General features: G+C 38.8%; 1 protein-coding gene across 6 annotated transcripts in view; it reads left to right on the top strand.

Annotated features, from left to right (window-relative positions):
• The window catches only part of LOC122796202 (SUN domain-containing protein 2-like), a 509,959-nt gene extending 496,831 nt beyond the window's left edge, over positions 1-13,128 (top strand). For all 6 annotated transcript variants that reach the window (XM_044064539.1, XM_044064549.1, XM_044064565.1 and 3 more), the window contains 2 exons: positions 8,284-8,376; positions 12,866-13,128. In XM_044064539.1, coding sequence (XP_043920474.1) covers positions 8,284-8,376; positions 12,866-12,979 — 207 coding nt within the window. In that variant the 3' untranslated portion in view covers positions 12,980-13,128. The remainder of the gene's footprint in view (positions 1-8,283; positions 8,377-12,865) is intronic.
• The last annotated feature ends 14,203 nt before the right edge of the window (positions 13,129-27,331 follow it).

Here is a 27,331-nt window from a genome sequence, read left to right as displayed (position 1 = left end):
CCATTGCACTCATATCAAATTAGGTATTCCTGTATACAGCTATTTATAGAGCTGTATTTTAGTTCTGATGAAGTTCCCAGCAACAATAGAATGAAGCTATGCCTCAGCTGTGTTCCATTAATTATTAGTTACAAAGTTTTAATTGTTTATTGGCATTATTCTACTTTGCTTTACAGTTTTAGAACGGTTTTTCGTTGATATATATATATATATATATATATATATATATATATATATATATATATATATATATATATATATATGAGTTTCAGACTTCATATTCTTCAGAAAATCCATGCTTACACAAATCCTGTTATTCTAGCAACTTTCTAAGTTAAAAAAGCAATATTTAAAATCTATGCCTATTTTGGGCCATTGCATGCCTATTATTTCAGGCTTTGTCCAGATTTCTTGCCCTAAGAGGTTGAGAGGTATGTGTACCTCTCAACTGTCCTTATTTTTACAGAATGTCCTGATTTTTGCCTCATATTTGTGGCCTATTCATTCAACATTTGTGGTTTTCTGGCAAATCAATGAGGATTGAAATAAGTAAATAGTGTCATACATTTGAGTTTCAGACTACATTTCCTTTAGAAAATGCATGCTAAGACAAATGCTGTTATTCCAGCAACTTTCTAAGTCTATAAAAGCAATATTTAAAATCTGTCCTTATTTAGGGGCCTTTGTCCTCCCATTATTTTAGGCTTAGCTAGATTTCTTATGCTAAGAGGTTGAGAAGTATGGTATGTAATGCCCTAGTTAGGGAGGAGGGCAGGTTAGCCAATTAGCTTGATCAGGCTTGACCCTGTAACCTGGTTAGAGGAGACAAGAGCCTGAATCCTCTACACCAACTACCAGACTACAGAAGGAATTGTGAGTTTGAGTTTCAGTACATTTTCAGGGAATTATGAGTTTCAGTGTGCGGAGTCTGCATGTTCTCCCCGTGGTTGAGTGATCTAAAGACATGCAGGTAGGTGCAAGTGTGTGTGGGTGTGCCTTCTTTGAAGGTTGGGCACCGGACTGGCAACTCGACAACATAAAAATTCACTTCCAATCATTAGCGGACCAAAGTTTTGCTGTGGTGACCCCTAACTGGGAAAAATCAAATGACAGTTTATGAGTTTCAGTGCATTTTCAAGGGACTGAGTTTCCATTTCATTTTCATGGAATTGTGAGTTTCAATGGAAGGTAAGTTTACTGTTACTCGTGCAAAGTCTGTTTTCAATGTTCATCTGTTTTGGTTATCAAATGGCAGTCTCTGTTTGTGTTGTAGAATTTGAACGCAGTGTTAGTAGCATAATTGCCTTTGGTGCAGAAGGCAGTGGATTCTACTCCCACACCATGTAGGTGGAGTGATGATATTGCAGTGCCATTCTGATTGCTGATTATTTGGTGCATTTTAAGGAGGGAATATTGGTTCTACACTCCTAAGTCTATCCTTCTTTCTATGAAATGCCTAGTAACTATAAACTTGTTGGTTTATCAGTCATTCCCTATTACAATATTACCAGCTTACCAATGTTTTTAATGTAACTTTGGCAATTAAATCTTCAAGGGCAGTAGGTACTGAATTTATAGATGAAACATTGAAATGTAAAGTTGTTTTCTGGTAGTAACATCTTCATTAGTTACAGATCTCTTTAATGTGGATTTATGTGGATGACTTTGACTTATACACAAATTGTGTTTTTTGACTGATATTGGTGGATTATAATGACAGAAGTTTGAGTGGCCTTTTATGGTTGAAATTTTCTGAAATGGGTAGTTTTGTGATTATTGGTGCATACATTTTGTTTTATTGCTTACTGGAAGACTGTTCAAAACTACAAATTTAAAACACATTCTAACAAGTAGTGCTATATTATACAAGGAATATAATTTAATGCAATCAGGAAGGTGAATCAAAGAATGCATACATGTATGCATGGCCCTAAAAATATATAAGGAGTCTGTGGTTTGAATACAGCCCAGAGTTAAGCTTAGTCCTCCACTGGCCAGATGCAAAATGAATATGGGTTTTCATGCCCTTTCAATGAATGTGAGTTTCAAGGGCAGATAAGTTTACTGCTCATGCTAAAGTCTGTTATCATTGTGAGACTGTATTGTTTGTTTGGCAAATGGCTCAGTGTTTGTGCTATTTTATTTCAATATCTGTAATCATTATAGAAGTAAATAAGAAAACAGTATGCACACTGACAGGCTTGAACAGTGTTTATGGTAAATGAGGAGATATAGCCAAGTAATAGGACACTTGAGTGGCTGGGGAGGGGGCTGCTGCTGGGGCGGTAGAGGGTTGCTGCAGGAGGAGCTACTCTGGGGGGGCTAATCTATTACCCTGCCTAGGGCCCCATTTAACCATGATCCGGCTCTGGAATTTTGCACTATTTACTGTACATGATCAGAAGTTGGAATGATATAACAAAGTATCAGTTGTGAAAAATAATACAAACTTTTGACACAATCCCCTACTCAGGTGTAGTACAAAAGATGAATAATGTAGGAGCAAACACTTACATCACTGTTTGGATTGTCAACTTTCCCACAGGATGTAGGACATCAAAATAGGGGAAGTTACCCCTAGAAAGAGACCAGTCACCAATGGAGTCCCCCTGGGTTCAGTGCTGAGATTTTTTTTTTGTTTGGCAGGTACATCTCAAAAGAAAAAGTAAATACCAAAGGGCTTTGGTCAACTAAGTTTGAAATCACTGCAAGCTAGGAGCATTTATTGAATCCCCTAATGACTTAATCATCATGCTGGTACCAAAATCATGAACTGAAACTAAGCTCCAAAAAATTAGTACCTTGGGTTGTCTATCGGGATGCCAATTACATCCTAAGAAAGACCCATGTGCTTTGGGAACTAGTTGACATCTAACTCCAATCTGCAGAGTCATAAGAAAGTCTTTCTATATGCATGCTTACAAAACTTGTAAGGGTGCACACTCACGTGTGTGTGTGTGTGTGTGTGTGTGTGTGTGTGTGTGTGTGTATGTGTGTGTGTGTGTGTGTGTGTGTGTGTCTGCATGTGTGCGTGTAAACCCACAGAGAGCATTATAAATTGCTGCCACCCTATTACTTTCCAGGATAGATGTCTGGCTTGGAAGTATGGACAGTCAGAAAGTGGAAACATAATGAATTCCTCACTCTCTCAGAATAGAAAACAACTCCATAGTAGCTCAGTCCATGTCTTCACCAAGCAGTCCTCAATGCCCCATTTACATAACAGATGTGATATAAGTTAGGGTGGGAAACCTACTTCCAGAATTCCACTTCATCAGCTGTGAGATTTCATTTTCTTCCTACAAATTAGCTCTTTCTCTCTCTGTCACTCATTTAACTAAACTCACCAATCAATAAATCTCTTTGATCTCTCATATCTAATTACCACTCCCACCCATTATAATAAAAACAACACTAAGGGAATATTAATTGACTGGATTCTTACCTCTACACCTCATAAAATCTTTACCTCAGGTACCCTTTCAGATACCCTAAGTGATCATCTCCCTACCTACGTAATAAGAGAGCAAACTAATATTCATGTAACCTCACACATTTCACCAAAGATTCCTTTATCTTCTATTTAAAACTATATAACAGGAATGTTCTAGAATATATTCCAGTAGATCATAGTAGCTCTTTTTAATTCTACTTTCTTGAACATCCTAATTGAACTTGCTCCATTCAGAAAAAAACAGTTAGGGCCAAATGTGACCCATGGTTGTCTTGAAATAAAAAAACACCTTGTGAGACTTAGAGATAGAGCCTGGAATACATGGTTATCCAATTTTTCTTAATTTGAGTTTTAGTTAATTAAAAAAGCGCATTATACTGACATGCAACATAAAAACTACACAAATCCCAAAATATTCTGATCCTCTATAAACCAGTTATTCAATCCCAGCTGCACTATTCAACCATCTCTTAGACTTCTTATGCTTTCAAATTTCATTTCAGTCAGTCCCATCACTACTTCATAATTCCCATAATATCTGCCTAGCTATTCCTTAACCCAAATAAATTAAAACTAATCCTATTAACTCCCAAACAGCTTACAATCAATAAAACATTCTCAGTTACCTCATCCAACAAGACAAAAACTAAACTTGTCACACATACTAAACTGCTAGGCATCTGTGTAGATGAGAACCTAAAAATTGGCACGCATACATCCAAAATGCAGTGAACAAATGACACCAAAAACTACATTCTCTCTAAACAGCCAAACCCTCACTCTCAGACACTATAAGAAATCACATTGCCTCTTCTCTCCTCTTGCCTGCTCTAAAGTATTCTGCTCCCATCCATAACAACATCCAAGTGGCCTTGCTAAACAAACTTGAGCAATGTTACTACAAAACAGCATGATTTGCTGCCAACCTTTCAAACAAAATCCATCACTCTGCCACCCTAAGGGAATTGCAGTGGCTGGAATTCCCATATTATCTAACCTACTCACAGCTTCCACAAATCCATAGCATTGTATATAAACCTAACAAATATCCATCCATTTCCAACTACACACAAATAACCCTTCCAGGCCACTATGTTCATTGGACAAATGTCTATTACATGCATCCAAACCCAACAATTCTGCTGACAAATCACTCTTTTCCTATCACCTTGATAAATCCTGGAACTCCATCTCACTAGAAATATGACAAGAACATTTGCTAAAATAATTTAAAACTCAGCTAAAGTCCTTCCTACTCATTTGCCAGCTCTGTATATGTGATGTTCCTGGATAATCGCCAAACTCTTACTGTCACTACTCTTTTATGTAATATGTAACTGGCCGTAATACAGATAATACTTTATAAGCTCTAATTATCTGTCTGTCTCCTACCCTTCTCCATTACTATCCCTTTTACCTGGACCTCCTTAATAATCCTTCATAATTTGTGACCATGTTCATCCTATAATCTCTTTGCTCAACACCTATTTTCAACTGATTCCATTTAAAAGTAACTAGACTCTTAAAAGTTTGATATTAAATCATATTTTACTGTATTTTTCATTTAACTGTCATGTTTTCATTAACTGTCATATCATTACAATTCTATGTATATTCATTTACTAGCCTATGTATGTACATTCACTTTTCTATGTATGTACATTTATTTTTGTCATATCATTACTAATCGATGTATGTATGTACATTTATTATGTAAACTTGTAAACTTTTTACTAATTCTGTAAAATCCCTAATGACTTAATCATCATGCTGGTACCAAAATCATGAACTGAAACTAAGCTCCAAAAAATAAATTATTGTAACCTTTGGGAAGTTGTCTACTCCAGGGAACTGCCAAATTGACAATGCCCCTTAAGAAATGACCCAGTTGTTTAGCATTTGGGAACTTGTGTGTGCACAGTGACTTAACTTCCATTCTGCAGAGTCATAAGAAAGTCTTTCTATATTGCATAGCTTATGAACACATTGATTGTGACACGATCTAGAGATGTTATTGTCCCCCTTTACAAAGCCCTCATTAGGTCAATCATTTTGTATAATGCCCACTTTGGCATGTATCTGTCCAGACCCTATCAACAATTGGAATACCCGCAGAGATACCTTACTAAAACGATACAAGTCCTAAACAATAGGTCTTGCATAGACCTCCTCAAAGATTGATCACTATATTCAGTATCCTACAGAGTGCTTAGAGGTATACAAGGCTTCCTCCCACCTAATACTGATGGACCTACTGAACATCAGCAAGTCAAATGGCATCAGAAATACTCAGTCCAGGTATCTAAACTGAATGTTGTGGAGAGATGGATATATATCACAGAGGCTACCACTGTTCCAGAACAGATTATCCATTCAAGTAAAACAAAGCTTATCTGTGTCCATATTCAAATGCAACTTGGATCTAAGGATGAGTAATAGAAAATGTACTCCAGGACTGTCTCTCGTGCCAATAATGGATAGAGGCAGTCTCTAAATACTGCATTCCTTACATGAGTCCCCTCAAATTATCTATGATATGATCCCAGTTATTCGCACTAGGGCTAATATGAAATTAACAGCCATGGGAAAGGTAAGACCAATCAGAAAATGTTAATTCAAGCACCAAAAGGGAAACTGTCTAAGCTTAAAATGTCCTCCAAGTGAACCTATGTTGTGGTAATAAATAGTTTTGAAAAATTGCCCTTTTTAGATCACTAAGTGTTCCTCTCACCCTCTGCCCCCCCCCCCCATCCTTCAACAGCTTCTGGCACCTCTGTGAGTGTTACCATTGCATGTCACATTGGTTTTACTCTTTAGAGCAACTTTTGTCATGTGTACATGTTTGCATGTTTAATGGTAACTTTGAAAATACCGCAGCAGCAGAGTTTATGGATATCAGTGACCCTGTATCCATTCCATTTTCACCTCTCAACCACTGAGGTAATTGAAATGATTCCCTTATCATTTCCCATTATTATATACTACAAAGCATCATAAATCACTTTTCAACTCATTTGTCATGCATAATCTTCCCTGAATCAATATCAGTGTCTGAACCAGCTGTCTTATGCATAAGCATCCTTGCATTATTCTTTCTGCATCATGTGCTTAGCATTTTAGGCTTCTTGCCACAGTTTTTTTCTATGACTTAGTGGTCACCTGCATTGCAATATGTGATGCTTTGCCAGAGTGAAAAATGCTTGTTTCTTTATATAGTTTCACAGGTTCATAGGCTGTTATTAGGCTAACGACCACTAGAACATTTATAAGCCTACCCATGTATCCCACCCCAATTTATCCCTGAGTACTTTGAGCATCTATTAGGAGGGGGTATGTTAGTGAGGAGGTAGCTAAGGGATTTGTGTCTTGGGGTGTTAATTGGAGAAAATGTTACTTATTGACAGCCCCTATCCTCCAGAGACAAGGGAGCCAGACAAGGGTTGAATCTGTGCTTCAAAAAAATATTGTATGAATTTTAGAAGTATACCTTGTAGCAGTGTCCAAAATTACAATAAAGGATTTTTTAGGTGGGGGTTGAATTCCAAGTTAGGATTATCAAAATCCCAAATATTTAGAGCAGCCACTTCAACTAAATAATTTTATTTCTAAAAACAAAATAAATCCAGCTCCGAATCTTTCTTCAAAAAAGGAAATTGAGCATTGCTTTTATATTTTTTGGGGGTAAGAGCTTTTGCCCTTGTAGACTTCTTCAGAACCAATTCTTATATCTGCTGTCAGGCCAGGTTGGATTGGAGCCCCACCCACAGGTGACATTTGATTGTCTTTCTAGCAGTATCCAATGGTACCGCAGTGCCAAGTGTATGGCTAAGTGTTAAGTCTTTGAAAGTCACATTTTTATGCTTCTGTGATACATGTATAAACATCTCTCATATTGCATCAGACAGTTTCACACTAAACTCAAAGCGTACTGATAATTTGCACAGCTCTGCCTGGGCTTAAATGATTCTTCAAAATTTTAACTGTATCCCTGAATGTTTTCATTGCAGGACTTTGTGGTGCTAGGAAAATCAGCAACAACCTACGTATCTAGATAGGAATCACATTAAGTAACAATGGATTTTTTTCTTTTTCAGTATCATTAATCGAAGGGTAACATTTTGTTTTTCCATTATGTTTACCAGGCCTGCACAGTAACATCAAAAATGCTAGAATTTCCTGTGTGAACTTTCACTCAATTATATCTTACTCTGTTCGATACTTTAACTAAATGACCTTTATAGCATGCAAACCTCAGTCTGTACAATTCAATTTACCTCTATATAAACACCTAGCTAGACTTTTTTAGGTAAAATGTACTCTTTCCTGCTTCAACGCTGCTCCTGCAACCTTGCCCTTGATCTGTCTTCTTGTGAGTGTGAGGTTTTTCTCAAGTCATCTGTCTGCCAAATTTCTTTTTGCTCTTCCCTTCCTGGTGGTTTTACAACGTGCAAACCATTTTGTTGTTAGTAAATATGGAGTTGACCTTCTTGCTAGTAATCTCTGTTTTACCACCTTACTACTACTATACATAAAACAACACACATCATGCACTGGATGTATGTACAGGGACAAATGCATAGAAGAATGTTGGATAGTGCATAAACCAATCTGAATCTGATTGCTGTATAAAAATATTAAAATCATATGACATCTTTCTTCTGATTCTCTCATTTTCTATCCCCTCCCCCTTCTTTCCCTTTCTGTTCTTGCTTCTAAAGAGATAAGATATTTGCACAAGACATTTTAAAACGCATTATGTTCTAGCAAGAGGCACAGTATCAACAGATTCATTTAGCTAATATGAAGTCTTATTTTTTTATTTGCTACAGGGTTTGGATAATCCTAATGACAAACTGGAGACTCTTCTTGGGAAGTTCACCTATGACCAGAATGGAACTCCAGTACAGACCTTCTTTATTCAGGTACTCATTTTTCTATTTTTTGCATTTCATGTTTAGTAAACATATTTGCTTTCCATATTTTTTTTTATTTCAGATTTTCTCAGGTCCCCCATCAGACTACCCCCTCATCTTCACCACCCCAGCAACTGTGAGACTCACTACAAGCAAAGAATTCAGTTTTTTCCTTGCAGTGTTTTCCAGCAGTTAGATGCAGAACCAGATGTTGGGCATTCATCATCTGCAAAGCACTACCTTCTTTTCATTCCTATAGCACGTTAAGGGTGCACACTCACGTGTGTGTGTGTGTGTGTGTGTGTGTGTGTGTGTGTGTGTGTGTGTGTGTGTGTGTGTGTGTGTGTGTGTGTGTGTCTGCATGTGTGTGTGCGTGTAAACCCACAGAGAGCATTATAAATTGCTGCCACCCTATTACTTTCCAGGATAGATGTCTGGCTTGGAAGTATGGACAGTCAGAAAGTGGAAACATAATGAATTCCTCACTCTCTCAGAATAGAAAACAACTCCATAGTAGCTCAGTCCATGTCTTCACCAAGCAGTCCTCAATGCCCCATTTACATAACAGATGTGATATAAGTTAGGGTGGGAAACCTACTTTCAGAATTCCACTTCATCAGCTGTGAGATTTCATTTTCTTCCTACAAATTAGCTCTTTCTCTCTCTCTCACTCATTTAACTAAACTCACCAATCAATAAATCTCTTTGATCTCTCATATCTAATTACCACTCCCACCCATTATAATAAAAAACAACACCAAGGGAATAGTAATTGACTGGATTCTTACCTCTATACCTCATAAAATCTTTACCTCAGGTACCCTTTCAGATACCCTAAGTGATCATCTCCTACCTACGTAATAAGAGAGCAAACTAATATTCATGTAACCTCACACATTTCACCAAAGATTCCTTTATCTTCTATTTAAAACTATATAACAGGAATGTTCTAGAATATATTCCAGTAGATCATAGTAGCTCTTTTAATTCTACTTTCTTGAACATCCTAATTGAACTTGCTCCATTCAGAAAAACAGTTAGGGCCAAATGTGACCCATGGTTGTCTTGAAATAAAAACACATTGTGAGACTTAGAGATAGAGCCTGGAATACATGGTTATCCAATTTTTCTTAATTTGAGTTTTAGTTAATTAAAAAAGCGCATTATACTGACATGCAACATAAAAACTACACAAATCCCAAAATATTCTGATCCTCTATAAACCAGTTATTCAATCCCAGCTGCACTATTCAACCATCTCTTAGACTTCTTATGCTTTCAAATTTCATTTCAGTCAGTCCCATCACTACTTCAAAATTCCCATAATATCTGCCTAGCTATTCCTTAACCCAAATAAATTAAAACTAATACTATTAACTCCCAAACAGCTTACAATCAATAAAACCTTCTCAGTTACCTCATCCAACAAGACAAAAACTAAACTTGTCACACATACTAAACTGCTAGGCATCTGTGTAGATGAGAACCTAAAAATTGGCACACATACATCCAAAATGCAGTGAACAAATGACACCAAAAACTACATTCTCTCTAAACAGCCAAACCCTCACTCTCAGACACTATAAGAAATCACATTGCCTCTTCTCTCCTCTTGCCTGCTCTAAAGTATTCTGCTCCCATCCATAACAACATCCAAGTGGCCTTGCTAAACAAACTTGAGCAATGTTACTACAAAACAGCATGATTTGCTGCCAACCTTTCAAACAAAATCCATCACTCTGCCACCCTAAGGGAATTGCAGTGGCTGGAATTCCCATATTATCTAACCTACTCACAGCTTCCACAAATCCATAGCATTGTATATAAACCTAACAAATATCCATCCATTTCCAACTACACACAAATAACCCTTCCAGGCCACTATGTTCATTGGACAAATGTCTATTACATGCATCCAAACCCAACAATTCTGCTGACAAATCACTCTTTTCCTATCACCTTGATAAATCGTGGAACTCCATCTCAATAGAAATATGACAAGAACATTTGCTAAAATAATTTAAAACTCAGCTAAAGTCCTTCCTACTCATTTGCCAGCTCTGTATATGTGATGTTCCTGGATAATCGCCAAACTCTTACTGTCACTACTCTTTTATGTAATATGTAACTGGCTGTAATACAGATAATACTTTATAAGCTCTAATTATCTGTCTCCTACCCTTCTCCATTACTATCCCTTTTACCTGGACCTCCTTAATAATCCTTCATAATGTGTGACCATGTTCATCCTATAATCTCTTTGCTCAACACCTATTTTCAACTGATTCCATTTAAAAGTAACTAGACTCTTAAAAGTTTGATATTAAATCATATTTTACTGTATTTTTCATTTAACTGTCATGTTTTCATTAACTGTCATATCATTACAATTCTATGTATATTCATTTACTAGCCTATGTATGTACATTCACTTTTCTATGTATGTACATTTATTTTTTGATTAACTGTCATATCATTACTAATCGATGTATGTATGTACATTTATTATGTAAATCTTGTATAACTGCTTTCTACTAATTCTGTAAAATGGAGCATTACTCCCCAGGTCTCCGCTGAAAATGGGACTTATGACCAGTTGGACTTTCCCAGTAAACAAAAGCAAAAAATAAATAAATAACTAAATTCTGTTTTTTTCTTTTTTTAACATAGGCTTCTGGAACTCTAGACTGGACAATTTAATTTCTGGTACTAGACTTATAACCTATGTGATGCACTATCTCTGCAGCTTCTTATGGAGCAGTCTCTTAACTAACTATTGAGTATATCAGAGCTCATTTGGTCAGTCATTGCATCCTTTATGTGACTTCAAATGGTACACTAAAGAGTTGGTTCAGAGAAGGGAACTGCAGGCCTAAAACAAAATATATATTTTTGCAAGAAGCTGTTGAAAAGCCATGGTACTAAGGTCATGCTAACAATCTATGTAGTCTTGACATATTTGCTTTAGACATTCCAAGTCACAGTGGTGTTCTTGATAGGATCATGTTAGTATGATTTGGGTGAAATCTATTGAACATTATGTTTGCAGTAAAAGGCTATTCTAGGAAAAGAAACTGCCCTATAAATATGTTCGGAATTTCTCCATGGACTGGACCTGGTCAGGTGGTCTGTTGTCATCTGAGTAGTCATGGTGCCACTGTACATGTGCAAACACACTGGTTGTGCATTGCATTCTTATACTTTGGTTTGAAACCTTGCAGTCAATGCCTTTGTCACTTCTTTCCTTAGAAGTGGGTAAACAGGAAAATAATATTTGTCTCCTGTTGTATGACAACATCATCAGGCCCTATTTATTTATTATTTGTTGACCAGGAAAGTCTGACTAGGACAGATCCTATTTTCAGCAGAGGCCCAAGGAGAAATGCTCCAGATGCATGTCTTTGGAATGTGGGAGGAAGCCTCAGCTCTTAGAGAAAAAATACACGAACACAGGGAGAACATGCTAAGTCTGCACAGAAAGCACCCCCGTCAAGAATGAAACCAGAGAACCTCTTGCTGTGGGGCAACAACATTAACTACTGCACCACACTTCCTCTTTTTTGCAAGCAATTTCCAGTCTTTCTCCAAAAATGTACTCATGTTAAAATTATGGAGCAAAATGGAATTAGTATCCTTTTCCTTATGAGTGTAACCTAAGGAAAGCTAGCAATTGTTACTGACTAGAATGTATTCTGCTTTATAAAGTACAAGGCTAATACTGACGCATTAGGTCAGCTCTTATAATGGAAGTTGTCTCTCAAGGATCTTAAGGCCTCTAACCTTGGAAATGCCAGTTTAAAGCTGTCTCTGATTGTATTATAAAGAAAGATACTGAATATAAAAATTCTCTCATTTGGCTGCAAAGAAAGATACTGTATATAAAACCATACATCATTTTGTCTTCCAATTCCTTTATTTTTCCTTTGTTTTCTAGTCTCTTCACCCTCCTACCACACCCCCACCCCTGTCATTGGCTAGTTCTATGTTAGCTAAAGTACACTCCTCACACCCCTGACGTTGGCTAGTTCTATGTTAGCTAAAGTGCACTCTCTCCACCCCTGACGTTGGCTAGTTCTATGTTAGCTAAAGTGCACTCTCTCCACCCCTGTCTTGGCTAGTTCTATGTTAACTAATGTACACCCCCATCCCTGTCATTGGATAGTTCTATGTTAGCTAAAGTACACAATCCTCACTCCTGTCTTTGGCTAGTTCTATGTTTGCTAAAGTACACCCCCCCCCCAGCCCTGTCATTAGCTAGTTCTATGTTAGCTGAAGTACACTTCCCCCAGCCTTGTCATTGGCTAGTTCTATATTAGCTAAAGTACACTCTCCCTATCCCTGTCATTGGCTAGTTCTATGTTAGCCAAGTACACACATTTTCAAAACAATGTTCTTAACTGTTTTGTTTATGTAAGTAAATAATGTCTTGAATGCAGCTTATTTACAAAAAAAAAAAAATCTCTGTTTAATGTTTTCCATTTTTTTCTTGCTTGCTTAGCCTAAGGATGTAAAAACTTATAAAATAATTGAATTGCGAGTGGAGAGTAACTGGGGAAATCCAACACACACGTGTATTTATCGTTTCCGTGTACATGGAGATCTACAGAAGTAGAGTCCATCATCACTATGAAGAAATGTTTCATCACTGCCAAATAAAAAGAAGAAAACACAGCTGCATCCATTATCAGACTGACATATTTTTATCCTCCCTGGAATGCTGTCATGCTGTGGCAACAAGGGAAATAAAAGATTTTATTGGAATTCCTGTCATTATTTGTTAGTGCTGTTTAGTTGGTCTGCTACAAGAGCACACATTTATAGCCATGTTTTAGTGTACCATAGTGGACGCAAGTACGAGTCATACTTCTACATGACCTCTTCCCCCTATACTGAACAGCCCCTCTCGTACACAGTAAAGAGGGCCCTGAAATATATCACATACTGCTTTACAGTAGTGTTATCTGTTGCAATACAGCAAATGGCAAAACTGTATGGTTATCAGGACGATGTAGCAGACAATGTGTGTAATGTTAATGACCTAGGTGCTCTGGCCCTCTTAGTCTCTGTTACAAATATCACTGTGGTGAATGTACTGTGGTCGCCCATGACACCATCAAGACTGCATGATTCCTGGTGCCTTTGTCAGGCTCTGTTTGTCTTTCTGAAGTGATTTATTTTATTGCATTTTATTTATTTCTTAACAAGACAGTGTTGCTGTCATTTGCACTGTTACCAATGTCCTCAAGTACTTGCAAATTCTGCACTACCTGAGAAGTGTCTGCATTTTCCATCACTACAGATGTATCTTTACAGTTTCAAATGAACAGTTCAGGAATACAGGGTCAGAAATGAATATGGGTTCTTAGATGTGTCCACATATTCCAAAGTCTTGTGGTAGTTATTGTCTCCATGTCAGATGTCACACATGTATACAAGAATACATAGAGATAATGAAGTCAGAATGCATGTATGTGATACATAGACCAGTGTTCCAAAAACAAATTGTATTAACAGGAGAAAGAACACTGTAAGTATCTAGTAACTAGCTGATGCAGTTCATCTGCATTGATAACCCCAACACAGTGCTGTCATGATACCGCTATGAAGGCAGGAGACACTGCCCCTGGAACTGGCTACCTCACATGGATGCCTGCGTCACCTGTTGGGATAATGAGACATACTACCACACATCCTGGGTGACACAGCACTATCTTATGGGTACTGTATATAAATCTGTGACCTGTGGCATTCTCTCCCTTGTTAACTAACAACAAATATGCTGTATCATGAAAAAAGACATAACCATGTGTATGGGATAATAATACGTGTATGTAGATGAATGCAGCATATGATGTGATGTGGACTTACCTTTAATAGTACAGGTGGCACCCATTTCAAACCCTACAACAGGTATGGTACCCACCTAAGATTGGCAAGTCAATACATTAACTTTTCTCCTGATGGGAAGAGGAAGGACCCTGCCTAGATTTACCACCAGTGGCATCTCTACACTGAAGGTCCATTGATACCTCTTCACTTGGTCTTCCTTTTTCTTGCTCTGGTGTGTTGCTTTTAGCAGGCCTGTATTATCTATGAGCTGTTTGTGTTAACATCAGCATTCACTTTTGTCTACAGGCATTCCTAATGTGCACACATTCTTCACAGTCCATATAGCTGTATCCTGTGCTCCCAAGCCTAGGAGTATTTGTTTCCTCCTCAGAAAGATTGCTACTTTATCTCCTCATGACTTGAGTTCCCTGTATAGGCATTGTTTTTTTCCTCAGCAAGGCCTTGCTTTATCTCTTCATTACATAACCCGCTTGTGTAGCTCTGCCAGTATCAGTCATATTATGTAGCTATGTGTAAAAAGGGCATTGATGGCCATATGCATGAACTGCCTGTGCAAGTCTTCCTTGCTATGGCATTATGTACCTTTGCATAAAATGGATGCTGTTAGCCATATATCTCTTAATGTCCCACATGTAAATGTAGGCTCAGTGTGTTTGTGTCAGCAGTGTATCAGTTTGAGCAGGCAGGGTGTATAGCGCTCACTCTGGTGATTTTGAAGGATGTAGGAGCTCACACTGTTGTAATGCAGTTTGATGTCATCAGCAAAACCTTTCCTATTAAATATTGTGTTCTCCAACACATGCTGTAACAATGTCGTTAATCCCTAAGTGACTGATGTACCTTGCGGAATGGTGTTTCACATATTATTGCTATGGTATATGGAATACTTAGAGCTTGGTTGCAGTGTGTCTATAACAGTGGTGGGGAGACATAAATTCTCCACTCCAAGGTATGTTTGCATTTGTTAATGTCGTTACTGTATTGCCTGTACTATTCCTGCAGCCTACCAAATGCTGCTGTTCATACCAATGCAGTCGTATATGCCCTTTTCCCCACTGTAGTGTGATCCTAGAGTTAATATATATAGTTAGGGGATATGGGGGCACAGCCTCCCACTTAGTTTGGGTTTATATTGTCTTCTGCAAAGAGTTAGTCATTTGTGTTGTAGGTATGCATGTCTATGGTTTAAAATGTATTGTTTTGAAGCTTTTGGTTAACATAATATAAAACCAAACTAGGTGGGGGGCTGTGCCCACCACACCCCACCCTAACTATATATATTAACTCCAGGATTGCACTACAGTGGGGAAAAGGGCATATACCTGTTACTTGCCTTACAGTACTCTACACAGTGCCAGTAATTCAGTGAAATGAGAGTCGGTGAAATGAGTTTTCAGTAATTTTAACTTTCGGTGATTTGGTCATGGTGAATTCAAATTCACTGCAATGAGACTTATATATATATATATATATATATATATGTGTGTGTGTGTGTGTATAGCAAGAGAGAGAGACATTTTATATATATATATATATATATATATATATATATATATATATATATATATATATATATATATATATGTATAGTACTTTTTCTGCTGTCATGTGGCCATAAAAACTTGAATGTTTTAAGGTAGTTAATTTGTTACATTAACATTATTTAGGAACATTATTCCTAATTTGTAGTAGTATGTGTAAGGATGGTGTCATTTTTATAATGTTATCCTATACTTCTCAGCAGGATTGTGGTAGACAGGAAAAGTTTGCTTTCAGGCAGAAGTTGAAGGAGCTACTGCAAAAAGTGGGACAAAATGAGTTAATTTTGATAACAAGAGCTGAATGGTCATATTGGGGCAGGCAGAAAAGCATATGAGGGCTGCCTCAATCCACATGGGTGGGACAACAGGAATAAAGAAGGAGAAGCCATTCTGGACTTCTTTCTGTCAAATGGCTTGATGGTGACGAATGCATGTTTCAAGAGAGTCACATGGTCATATTCAAAAGTGATCCTGTAACTCAGCTGGATGTCTTCCTAGTAAAGAAAGGGCACTGGATTGGAATTAGAGATGGTAAAGTCATCCCCAGTGAAACTTTAGGCCCCGAGTATAAAAGACAGGAGGCCTCAATCAGCTCTAAACAGTGGACATCACTTTAGGGTCAGCATAGACTAGGTTGAAGACTTGGAAGTTGACTGAAGAGAATGCAGAAGAGTTCATGGGAATACTCAAGCCTCTGGCACCTCAGAAAAAAAAGAGGAAATAGATGTGTGAAGACTATATAACAGATATATGACTGAGACATGTATGGAAATAAGGTACATAAGGAAAGCAGAGGGCGGAATGCAGAAGTCCATGGTACCAGAAAAATGCTACCAGCTTCTGGAAAGTGACTTAGTAGATGCCACAAAGACCCTCTTATCAGGTTGCAAGGCAAAGAGAGAAGGATAAAGATAACATTTCTAATGGATGCCAGAAACAATCTGCTCAATAGTCCAAAGGATATCAACTGGAGATGGAGCTACTACCAGTAGCTTCTGAATGAAGAAAACATCACACAGGGTGCACTGCCCCATGCATATCAAACAATGAAAGAGGAAGAAGAACCCACCCTGGAAGAAGTAATTGCATCGCTAAGGACAGCAAGGTCAGGGGAAAGTAGCAGGCACAAATGGTGTTATGTCAGATATGATCAGAATATTAGGTGAGTTAGGGGAGATATTCTCATAAGGGTACTCATCACAGTATGTAGAGAAAGGTATATCCCAGATGAACAGAGAATAAGTATTCTAGTGACAGTGTAGAAGAACTGCAGATAGTACAGAGGTATCAAATTCCTGTTACACTACATGAAAGTGTTGAAAGGGTGACTGACAAATGAATACACAGAGCAATAGAAAGTAAGATGGGAGATGAGCAGTTTGGGTTCAGATCAGTGTGAGGCACAGCCAATCCAGTGTTTGCAATGAACAGACAGTGGGGAAGAAGATGAGGAAAGAGCCCAAATGAGTATTCCAATACTCGGAGAAAGCATATGACAATGTCTCACAAAAAAAAAAAAAAAATGATGCGGGCAGTCCCAAAATGGTTCAAATTCTATGAAACACTGGTAGAATTAGTGCAGACTATGTGTATAAAGACCCAGTGACACAAACACATCAGGATTTAGCTCTGACCACAGTGTTGTTATACTGGTTATGGACTATATAAGCAAACAGGAAGGGGTAGATCAAAGCCAAAAACACAGCATCCATGGGACCGGACAACATCTCAGGTTGCGTTTTACATTAATTTCAGAACGAACTGGCTCCCCACTTAAGCACCATGTTCAATAATTGCACAGCAACAGTTATCCCACTCCACAAAGGGGGAGCCACCACTGATCCCGGGAACTATCGACCTATTAGCCTGACGACCTGGTCTGCAAGGCCATGGAACTTATCATCATGGAACTCATAAACAAAGACATTGGTAACCTCCAAACTCTGGATCCCACCCAGTTCAGGTTTGTGAAAGGCAGATCATGCCTCCTGAACCTGATCGACTTCTTTGAGGCAGTCACCAAAGCCGTAGATGAGGGTAAGGTGGTTCACACAGCCTATCTTGACCTCGCCAAGGCTTTCGACACCATCCTACATTCTGGAATTATAGCTAAACTCACTAAACTAGGTATAAATCCCTATGTCACAAGATGGGTTGCCAACTGGCTCACTAACAGAACCCACACTGTAAAAGTTGCAGACTCCAAATCTGACCTCAAAGCAGTGACAAGTGGAGTACCACAGGGTTCCTTCCTGGGACCTCTCATGTTTGGTATCTACTTCTCTGAAGTACAGGCTAACACAGAAGGCCTCTGGCTAATGAAGTTCACAGATGACTGCAAACTAGGAGCTATAGTCAAGTCCCCAAATTATGTGGACATCCTACAGAAGGGCCTCACTGAGAGAGATGCCTGGTGTCAGAGCCATGGCCTCAAGCTCAATGCCAAAAAGTGCAGTGTCGTACCCTTTGGCAAAAACTCTGTACCCATGAACTACCACATAGGCAGCAATCTACTTAACACTGAATGTGTGATAAGAGACCTTGGGACCCAGGTGGACAGTAGTCTTTCCTTTGATAGTCACATCGCCACAGTAGTCAGGAAGTCCTTCTGCGTGGCACACCTCATCATGAAAGGGTTCTCATCCAGGAAAAAAGAGGTCATTGTTTCCCTCTACTCGACACTCATTAGACCCATTATAGAGTACAACACCCCTTTTGGAATGTACCTCACAAGACATCTGCAGCAGCTGGAAGGGCCACAGAAGTACCTCACAAAGAGGATTACTGGTCTCAAACAAATGCCCTACACTGACCGCCTCAAAACTCCAGCTTTACTCCGTAGCATATCGCCTACTCCGAGGTGATCTCTGCCTAACATATAAAGCTATGTCAAACTAAGAGCTGCTGGACATGCTACACCTAAAGAAATCCCAATCCCTCAGAGCTACACGCTCTAGGGACCTAAACCTTATCACCACAATAAACAGGACATGTTGGAGGGATAGATTCCTGTTCCAGAGACTTCCCATACTCTGGAACAGGCTACCCATCTATGTCAAGCAAAGTCCTTCATTAGCACTCTTGAAGAAAAATCTTGATGAGTGGATGGGAAATAGGAAATGCACCCCGGGGATCACTTCTGTGTCTCTGCTCGACAGTGGCACAGGAAAATAACTTTCTTGGGTGGCGTAAGCCAGGGAACCTTGTTGGCTAGGCTTATGTAGGCCCTTGGGCCGATAGCCTAGTACCTACCTATGAACCTATGAATAAAGCTACTGTGTGCAGACAATGCAGTTCTACAAACAGATTCTGAATAGGAATTTCAACAAATGATAGAGGACTGGAATACAAACTGAAGGCACATTGGCTGAAACTGAATAAGATAGTTGTACTACCAGCAAATGGGGGAAATCAGATGAAGCTGAAAGTTGAGATAGAAGGGAAAACAGTGGAAGAGGCTAACAGCTTCACATATCTAGGAGGGATGTTTGAGAAGAACAGGAGTTTGAATGGGGGAATGCCAAAGCTAAAATAAAGAGGTAGTGTAGTCTACCACACAGAGGGTCAAGGGTAGTATGAGACAAACGAATGTCAAAGGAGCTGAAGAGTAAGATATAGAAAACAATGGTGCAGCCAGTGCTTCTGTGTAACACAAAAACCTGGGCAGTGAAGGTATACCCTTTGAGAAAGCTTGATGTGATGGAGATGAAGTGCCTTTAATGTGTGATAAGCTGCACACTAGGCAGCAGACAAAGAAAATAAGGACATCATATCAGATACTAAACTAGCGCCAATTGCAGAGGAGGTCAAGGAGAACAGACTGCCGTGATTCAGTTACATATACAGAAAAGCAGAAGACAATGTGGTAAATAAGATTTGAGATAAATATAAAGAAGGAAAGAGGAGACACAAACATCCAGCCAAGAGATGTATGGATAGCATGGGAGAAAACTTGTAACAATCAGGCATAACTGTTGAAAAAATTAAGATGTGTCACTCCAACTCCAAGTACAGAAATGGGAAAAGGGGAGTTGATGATGATGACATGCTTATGGTTTGCAAGGGTTTAGCAATAAACTTGGGAAGACAACATTTCTACTCTTCATTTATAACAAATAGGTATATTTCATGTACCAATGAAGTGGGGGGTTTTATACTTTCTTCTTCTTCTTTCGGCTTTTCCCTGTTAGGGGTCGCCACAGCGGATCACCTGTCTGCTCACAATTGTCAGTGGAGTTTTGCAGTGTCGAGTTGCCAGCCCAGCGCCCAACCTTCCACAGAAGGCACGGGGTTTTTTTGTACTTTATCAACCAAATATTAACATGTGCTGTCTGAGAGCATTGTAATATTCTTTTCCTTGTATTAGTGGTGATTCTATACATTTTTTAATATACCCACAAATTAATTGCTTCATTAAACTCTTCACTGAAGAGCTACTGTTTTTGTTAGTGCTACCTGAAAATGAAGTGCATTTGTTTGTTTGTTTTTACTGCTTTGGTCTCAATGACAGACAGCTTTAGTAGTCACTGACTAATGATGTTCAAATTGTAAAACACTATTCTAGTTTTGCAATGATAAAAGTACCCCATTCTAGTTCTCAATAAACTTCATTAAAATTCTGTTAGACACCTGTTTAATTGTAGATCACTTTCTGCACCTGAAATGTGTTTGGGACTAATATGGTGTTTTGGATCATGTTTCACTCTTTACTGAAATTCTTTTTAGTTATGATTTTCTGAGGTTGATCTGGTATTGGAAATAGAAGACTCATGGAGATGTCAATTAGACTGATACCGTATGAATGCTGTACACATGATTTAAACATTGTGCTACTTTATTTATAAAATGCTTAGCCCTTTATTATTGCTAATGTTAATGCAAACTGTAGTCTCACAGTGCAGAAGCATAAACCAAGTACTCAGCGAATGAAGTGTTTAACGAGCATGCTTAGTTTGTGAAGTATAAGTGGCACATGACCTTGGCTTTTGGCACCAATAAGCATGTGTAATTAATATGCATTGTTCAGTCTATTAAGAGTTAAACTGCTTCTCCGTACATGTAAAGCAAACTGTCACTTTGAATTGAAGTTGTAAGAACATGCCAGCTAACAATGCAAACCTTAATATTAATACACTCCCCGGGATTCATGAAGCTCGGCACAAGGACGGTTTTAGCCTTGCGCTGAGCGTCCTCCTTACAGATGGTGAAACAGCGCCATATGAATATTTATGAGGGCGCACTGCTGCACCCTTGATGTGCACAGGAAATGTGTGCAAGTGCAGGGGGCGTGTTTAAGTGCTCTACGGAGGCATAAACATGCCCCCACAGTTGCACAACCTACTATGCTTACTATTAGAGCCAGCCTCTAATAGTAAGCAATTAAGTCAGTGTCCGTGGATACTGAAATGTAATGTATGCTAAGCATACAAGAGTGTCCACTAACACTGAAATAAAATCAAAGTAGTAAACATACAAGCATGTAGTGGAATGTTGAGCCCCGTCCCTAGAACTATCACAACTAGATTCCCCCATGTCCCTATTTTACATTTGTATCGCTTCATTATTGAAAGTGTAAGTGAAGCGCAACGTGTTTGCACATCGCTGCCCCATGCTTAGCGTAGCTTACATATGAAAATCATCCAAATAGAAAAGAACATGCGGAATCAACAATAAAGTTAATAGTGAAGTGGTTAGAGCATCCGCCTAACAAACAGGCATTCATGGTTCGAGTCCCACTATAGCACATATCATTTTCCATGTGGAATGTATATATGAACATATTTATACTTGTTTTGCTGTATAACCTACATAATAACATGTAAATGTGAACTGGAGTACCGCATTAAATATTTAAGTAATGTCATTCAATAAAAATGGTAGTGTCATAATGAATAAGGCACTAGTAAGCAGGTGTAAGCACAAATAATCAGTAGTAAACATATGTAAGTACCAGTAAGCAAGTCTGAGTGCGTTTGCATGGGTGTAAGCAGTGCCCATTATGTAGATGTATGTGCATGTGTATGTACAGATATATTATATATATATATATATATATATATATATATATATATATATATATATATATATATATATATATATATATACTGGGCAGGGTGAGCAAAGCACTGCTACTCACACCACAGGCAGGATACTACCAGTGGGAGTAACACTGTCGATATGCTAAGTCTACTTTACAAACAATCACAGGGCAGTCCCTGGTGGGACTACCCATAAATTGCTAGGATAGGTAGACCTCCGACCATTACACAAGCAAGGGCAGGTATGTTCAAGGACAAAATGGTGGGAGTCCCTGATGATACATGGGTTGGGACAACATACATGTAGGGCCCCTAATGCTGGGGAGAGGGCAATGTGTGGAGGTGTGTCATGGCTGTGATAGCAACCAGAGAATGGATGGTTTGCGTGTATGTCAAACTTGGGTGGGGGTGGAGGAACCATGGGTATGAAATTATGGATCCAGGTGTGTCAGAGTTGGATGGCCTGGTTCTAATTGGACCGCCTCATGGAGGTCAGCGAGTTCGTTATAAGTATATATGCATACACACATGCATACATCTATATGTAGAATTACATTCCCTGTAACACATTCATTCCTTTTGCAGACATAAATAACATGAAAGTGCTCCTACAAACCTCAACAGTACATAGAATAATAGGTTGTGCTTAAGAGGGAAGGGATTAATCTGCAAAAATGCAGAAGTGTGTACATCGTCCGAAGTCAGTGCAGTTCTCAAAAAATCAAATGTGAGGACTTTCTCACACATGGAATCATTCCTGTGATCTGCCTGCTACGGCAACGCCAATCACTAAACCGGTCCTATTTGTAATATAATTACACCGAACTCGTACATTATTAGCTCTCATGTGTAACGTGTGCATTACCACATAGTCATAGTTACTAATTTATTGTAGTGTCATGTTAACGGGAGTAATGATGTAATGAAGTATAGAGTATAATCTTGAAATAAAGACATGTGTGTCCCAGGTGGGACAACCCAAAAATTGTGAATAATGTCCTATTGGTCACTCATTTCACCAATGTGTGTGGACTAAACTTTTGGGATGTTGAGGATACGTGGAGTGAGTCAACTCATGGGATGGGTCTACAGGAGTAGGGAGCGGCCAATGTGTAGTGTTGTGGATACACCGTGTATCCAACTGGAGAATGGATGACTGCTGTGTCAGTGAAGTGTTGGGGTGGGTGTTTGAGGAACTAGGATCCATGGGTATATGGGTATATATGCAAATGAAGCAGAACAGCAATAGTGTGGTGGTTAGAGCATCTGCCTAACGAACAGACATTCCTGTTCCGAATCGCACTGTAGCACATACAATTTTCCTTTGGTAATCTGTATATGAACATATTTTGACATCTGTCTGCTGTATAACCTGCATAATAACAATTAAAAGTGAAAAAAACAAAGAAATCCAAACTGATAAACCACCACTCAACACTTAAAATAAGCAAATAATAATAAAACAGCCATCAAGGACTAAACATAGATTCACTATTTTAATAAAACACAGAACCAAATAACTAAGCGTTTTCACCAGGCATAAACCGCTGACCAGCGGATTATGCCTGGTGAAAGCGCTTAGTTATTTGGCTCACTAACAGAACCCACACTGTAAAGTTGCAGACTCCAAATCTGACCTCAAAGCAGTGACAAGTGGAGTACCACAGGGTTCCTTCCTGGGACCTCTCATGTTTGGTATCTACTTCTCTGAAGTACAGGCTAACACAGAAGGCCTCTGGCTAATGAAGTTCACAGATGACTGCAAACTAGGAGCTATAGTCAAGTCCCCAAATTATGTGGACATCCTACAGAAGGGCCTCACTGAGAGAGATGCCTGGTGTCAGAGCCATGGCCTCAAGCTCAATGCCAAAAAGTGCAGTGTCGTACCCTTTGGCAAAAACTCTGTACCCATGAACTACCACATAGGCAGCAATCTACTTAACACTGAATGTGTGATAAGAGACCTTGGGACCCAGGTGGACAGTAGTCTTTCCTTTGATAGTCACATCGCCACAGTAGTCAGGAAGTCCTTCTGCGTGGCACACCTCATCATGAAAGGGTTCTCATCCAGGAAAAAAGAGGTCATTGTTTCCCTCTACTCGACACTCATTAGACCCATTATAGAGTACAACACCCCTTTTGGAATGTACCTCACAAGACATCTGCAGCAGCTGGAAGGGCCACAGAAGTACCTCACAAAGAGGATTACTGGTCTCAAACAAATGCCCTACACTGACCGCCTCAAAAACTCCAGCTTTACTCCGTAGCATATCGCCTACTCCGAGGTGATCTCTGCCTAACATATAAAGCTATGTCAAACTAAGAGCTGCTGGACATGCTACACCTAAAGAAATCCCAATCCCTCAGAGCTACACGCTCTAGGGACCTAAACCTTATCACCACAATAAACAGGACATGTTGGAGGGATAGATTCCTGTTCCAGAGACTTCCCATACTCTGGAACAGGCTACCCATCTATGTCAAGCAAAGTCCTTCATTAGCACTCTTGAAGAAAAATCTTGATGAGTGGATGGGAAATAGGAAATGCACCCCGGGGATCACTTCTGTGTCTCTGCTCGACAGTGGCACAGGAAAATAACTTTCTTGGGTGGCGTAAGCCAGGGAACCTTGTTGGCTAGGCTTATGTAGGCCCTTGGGCCGATAGCCTAGTACCTACCTATGAACCTATGAATAAAGCTACTGTGTGCAGACAATGCAGTTCTACAAACAGATTCTGAATAGGAATTTCAACAAATGATAGAGGACTGGAATACAAACTGAAGGCACATTGGCTGAAACTGAATAAGATAGTTGTACTACCAGCAAATGGGGGAAATCAGATGAAGCTGAAAGTTGAGATAGAAGGGAAAACAGTGGAAGAGGCTAACAGCTTCACATATCTAGGAGGGATGTTTGAGAAGAACAGGAGTTTGAATGGGGGAATGCCAAAGCTAAAATAAAGAGGTAGTGTAGTCTACCACACAGAGGGTCAAGGGTAGTATGAGACAAACGAATGTCAAAGGAGCTGAAGAGTAAGATATACAAAACAATGGTGCAGCCAGTGCTTCTGTGTGACACAAAAACCTGGGCAGTGAAGGTATACCCTTTGAGAAAGCTTGATGTGATGGAGATGAAGTGCCTTTAATGTGTGATAAGCTGCACACTAGGCAGCAGACAAAGAAAATAAGGACATCATATCAGATACTAAACTAGCGCCAATTGCAGAGGAGGTCAAGGAGAACAGACTGCCGTGATTCAGTTACATATACAGAAAAGCAGAAGACAATGTGGTAAATAAGATTTGAGATAAATATAAAGAAGGAAAGAGGAGACACAAACATCCAGCCAAGAGATGTATGGATAGCATGGGAGAAAACTTGTAACAATCAGGCATAACTGTTGAAAAAATTAAGATGTGTCACTCCAAGTACAGAAATGGGAAAAGGGGAGTTGATGATGATGACATGCTTATGGTTTGCAAGGGTTTAGCAATAAACTTGGGAAGACAACATTTCTACTCTTCATTTATAACAAATAGGTATATTTCATGTACCAATGAAGTGGGGGGTTTTGTACTTTCTTCTTCTTCTTTCGGCTTTTCCCTGTTAGGGGTCGCGACAGCGGATCACCTGTCTGCTCACAATTGTCAGTGGAGTTTTGCAGTGTCGAGTTGCCAGCCCAGCGCCCAACCTTCCACAGAAGGCACGGGGTTTTTTTGTACTTTATCAACCAAATATTAACATGTGCTGTCTGAGAGCATTGTAATATTCTTTTCCTTGTATTAGTGGTGATTCTATACATTTTTTAATATACCCACAAATTAATTGCTTCATTAAACTCTTCACTGAAGAGCTACTGTTTTTGTTAGTGCTACCTGAAAATGAAGTGCATTTGTTTGTTTGTTTTTACTGCTTTGGTCTCAATGACAGACAGCTTTAGTAGTCACTGACTAATGATGTTCAAATTGTAAAACACTATTCTAGTTTTGCAATGATAAAAGTACCCCATTCTAGTTCTCAATAAACTTCATTAAAATTCTGTTAGACACCTGTTTAATTGTAGATCACTTTCTGCACCTGAAATGTGTTTGGGACTAATATGGTGTTTTGGATCATGTTTCACTCTTTACTGAAATTCTTTTTAGTTATGATTTTCTGAGGTTGATCTGGTATTGGAAATAGAAGACTCATGGAGATGTCAATTAGACTGATACCGTATGAATGCTGTACACATGATTTAAACATTGTGCTACTTTATTTATAAAATGCTCAGCCCTTTATTATTGCTAATATTAATGCAAACTGTAGTCTCACAGTGCAGAAGCATAAACCAAGTACTCAGCGAATGAAGTGTTTAACGAGCATGCTTAGTTTGTGAAGTATAAGTGGCACATGACCTTGGCTTTTGGCACCAATAAGCATGTGTAATTAATATGCATTGTTCAGTCTATTAAGAGTTAAACTGCTTCTCCGTACATGTAAAGCAAACTGTTACTTTGAATTGAAGTTGTAAGAACATGCCAGCTAACAATGCAAACCTTAATATTAATACACTCCCCGGGATTCATGAAGCTCGGCACAAGGACGGTTTTAGCCTTGCGCTGAGCGTCCTCCTTACAGATGGTGAAACAGCGCCATATGAATATTTATGAGGGCGCACTGCTGCACCCTTGATGTGCACAGGAAATGTGTGCAAGTGCAGGGGGCGTGTTTAAGTGCTCTACGGAGGCGTAAACATGCCCCCACAGTTGCACAACCTACTATGCTTACTATTAGAGCCAGCCTCTAATAGTAAGCAATTAAGTCAGTGTCCGTGGATACTGAAATGTAATGTATGCTAAGCATACAAGAGTGTCCACTAACACTGAAATAAAATCAAAGTAGTAAACATACAAGCATGTAGTGGAATGTTGAGCCCCGTCCCTAGAACTATCACAACTAGATTCCCCCATGTCCCTATTTTACATTTGTATCGCTTCATTATTGAAAGTGTAAGTGAAGCGCAACGTGTTTGCACATCGCTGCCCCATGCTTAGCGTAGCTTACATATCAAAATCATCCAAATAGAAAAGAACATGCGGAATCAACAGTAAAGTCAATAGTGAAGTGGTTAGAGCATCCGCCTAACAAACAGGCATTCATGGTTCGAGTCCCACTATAGCACATATCATTTTCCATGTGGAATGTATATATGAACATATTTATACTTGTTTTGCTGTATAACCTACATAATAACATGTAAATGTGAACTGGAGTACCGCATTAAATATTTAAGTAATGTCATTCAATAAAAGTGGTAGTGTCATAATGAATAAGGCACTAGTAAGCAGGTGTAAGCACAAATAATCAGTAGTAAACATATGTAAGTACCAGTAAGCAAGTCTGAGTGCGTTTGCATGGGTGTAAGCAGTGCCCAGCATAGGAAATGTATATAATTATGTAGATGTATGTGCATGTGTATGTACAGATATATAATATATATATATATATATATATATATATATATATATATATATATATATATATATATATATAT

Source organism: Protopterus annectens, chromosome 1.part0, assembly GCF_019279795.1.
Source record: "Protopterus annectens isolate FY-2018-M chromosome 1.part0, PAN1.0, whole genome shotgun sequence".
NCBI lineage: Eukaryota > Metazoa > Chordata > Ceratodontiformes > Protopteridae > Protopterus > Protopterus annectens.
Note: the sequence above shows the minus strand (reverse complement) of the source record. Positions and strands in the feature narration are given on the sequence as shown.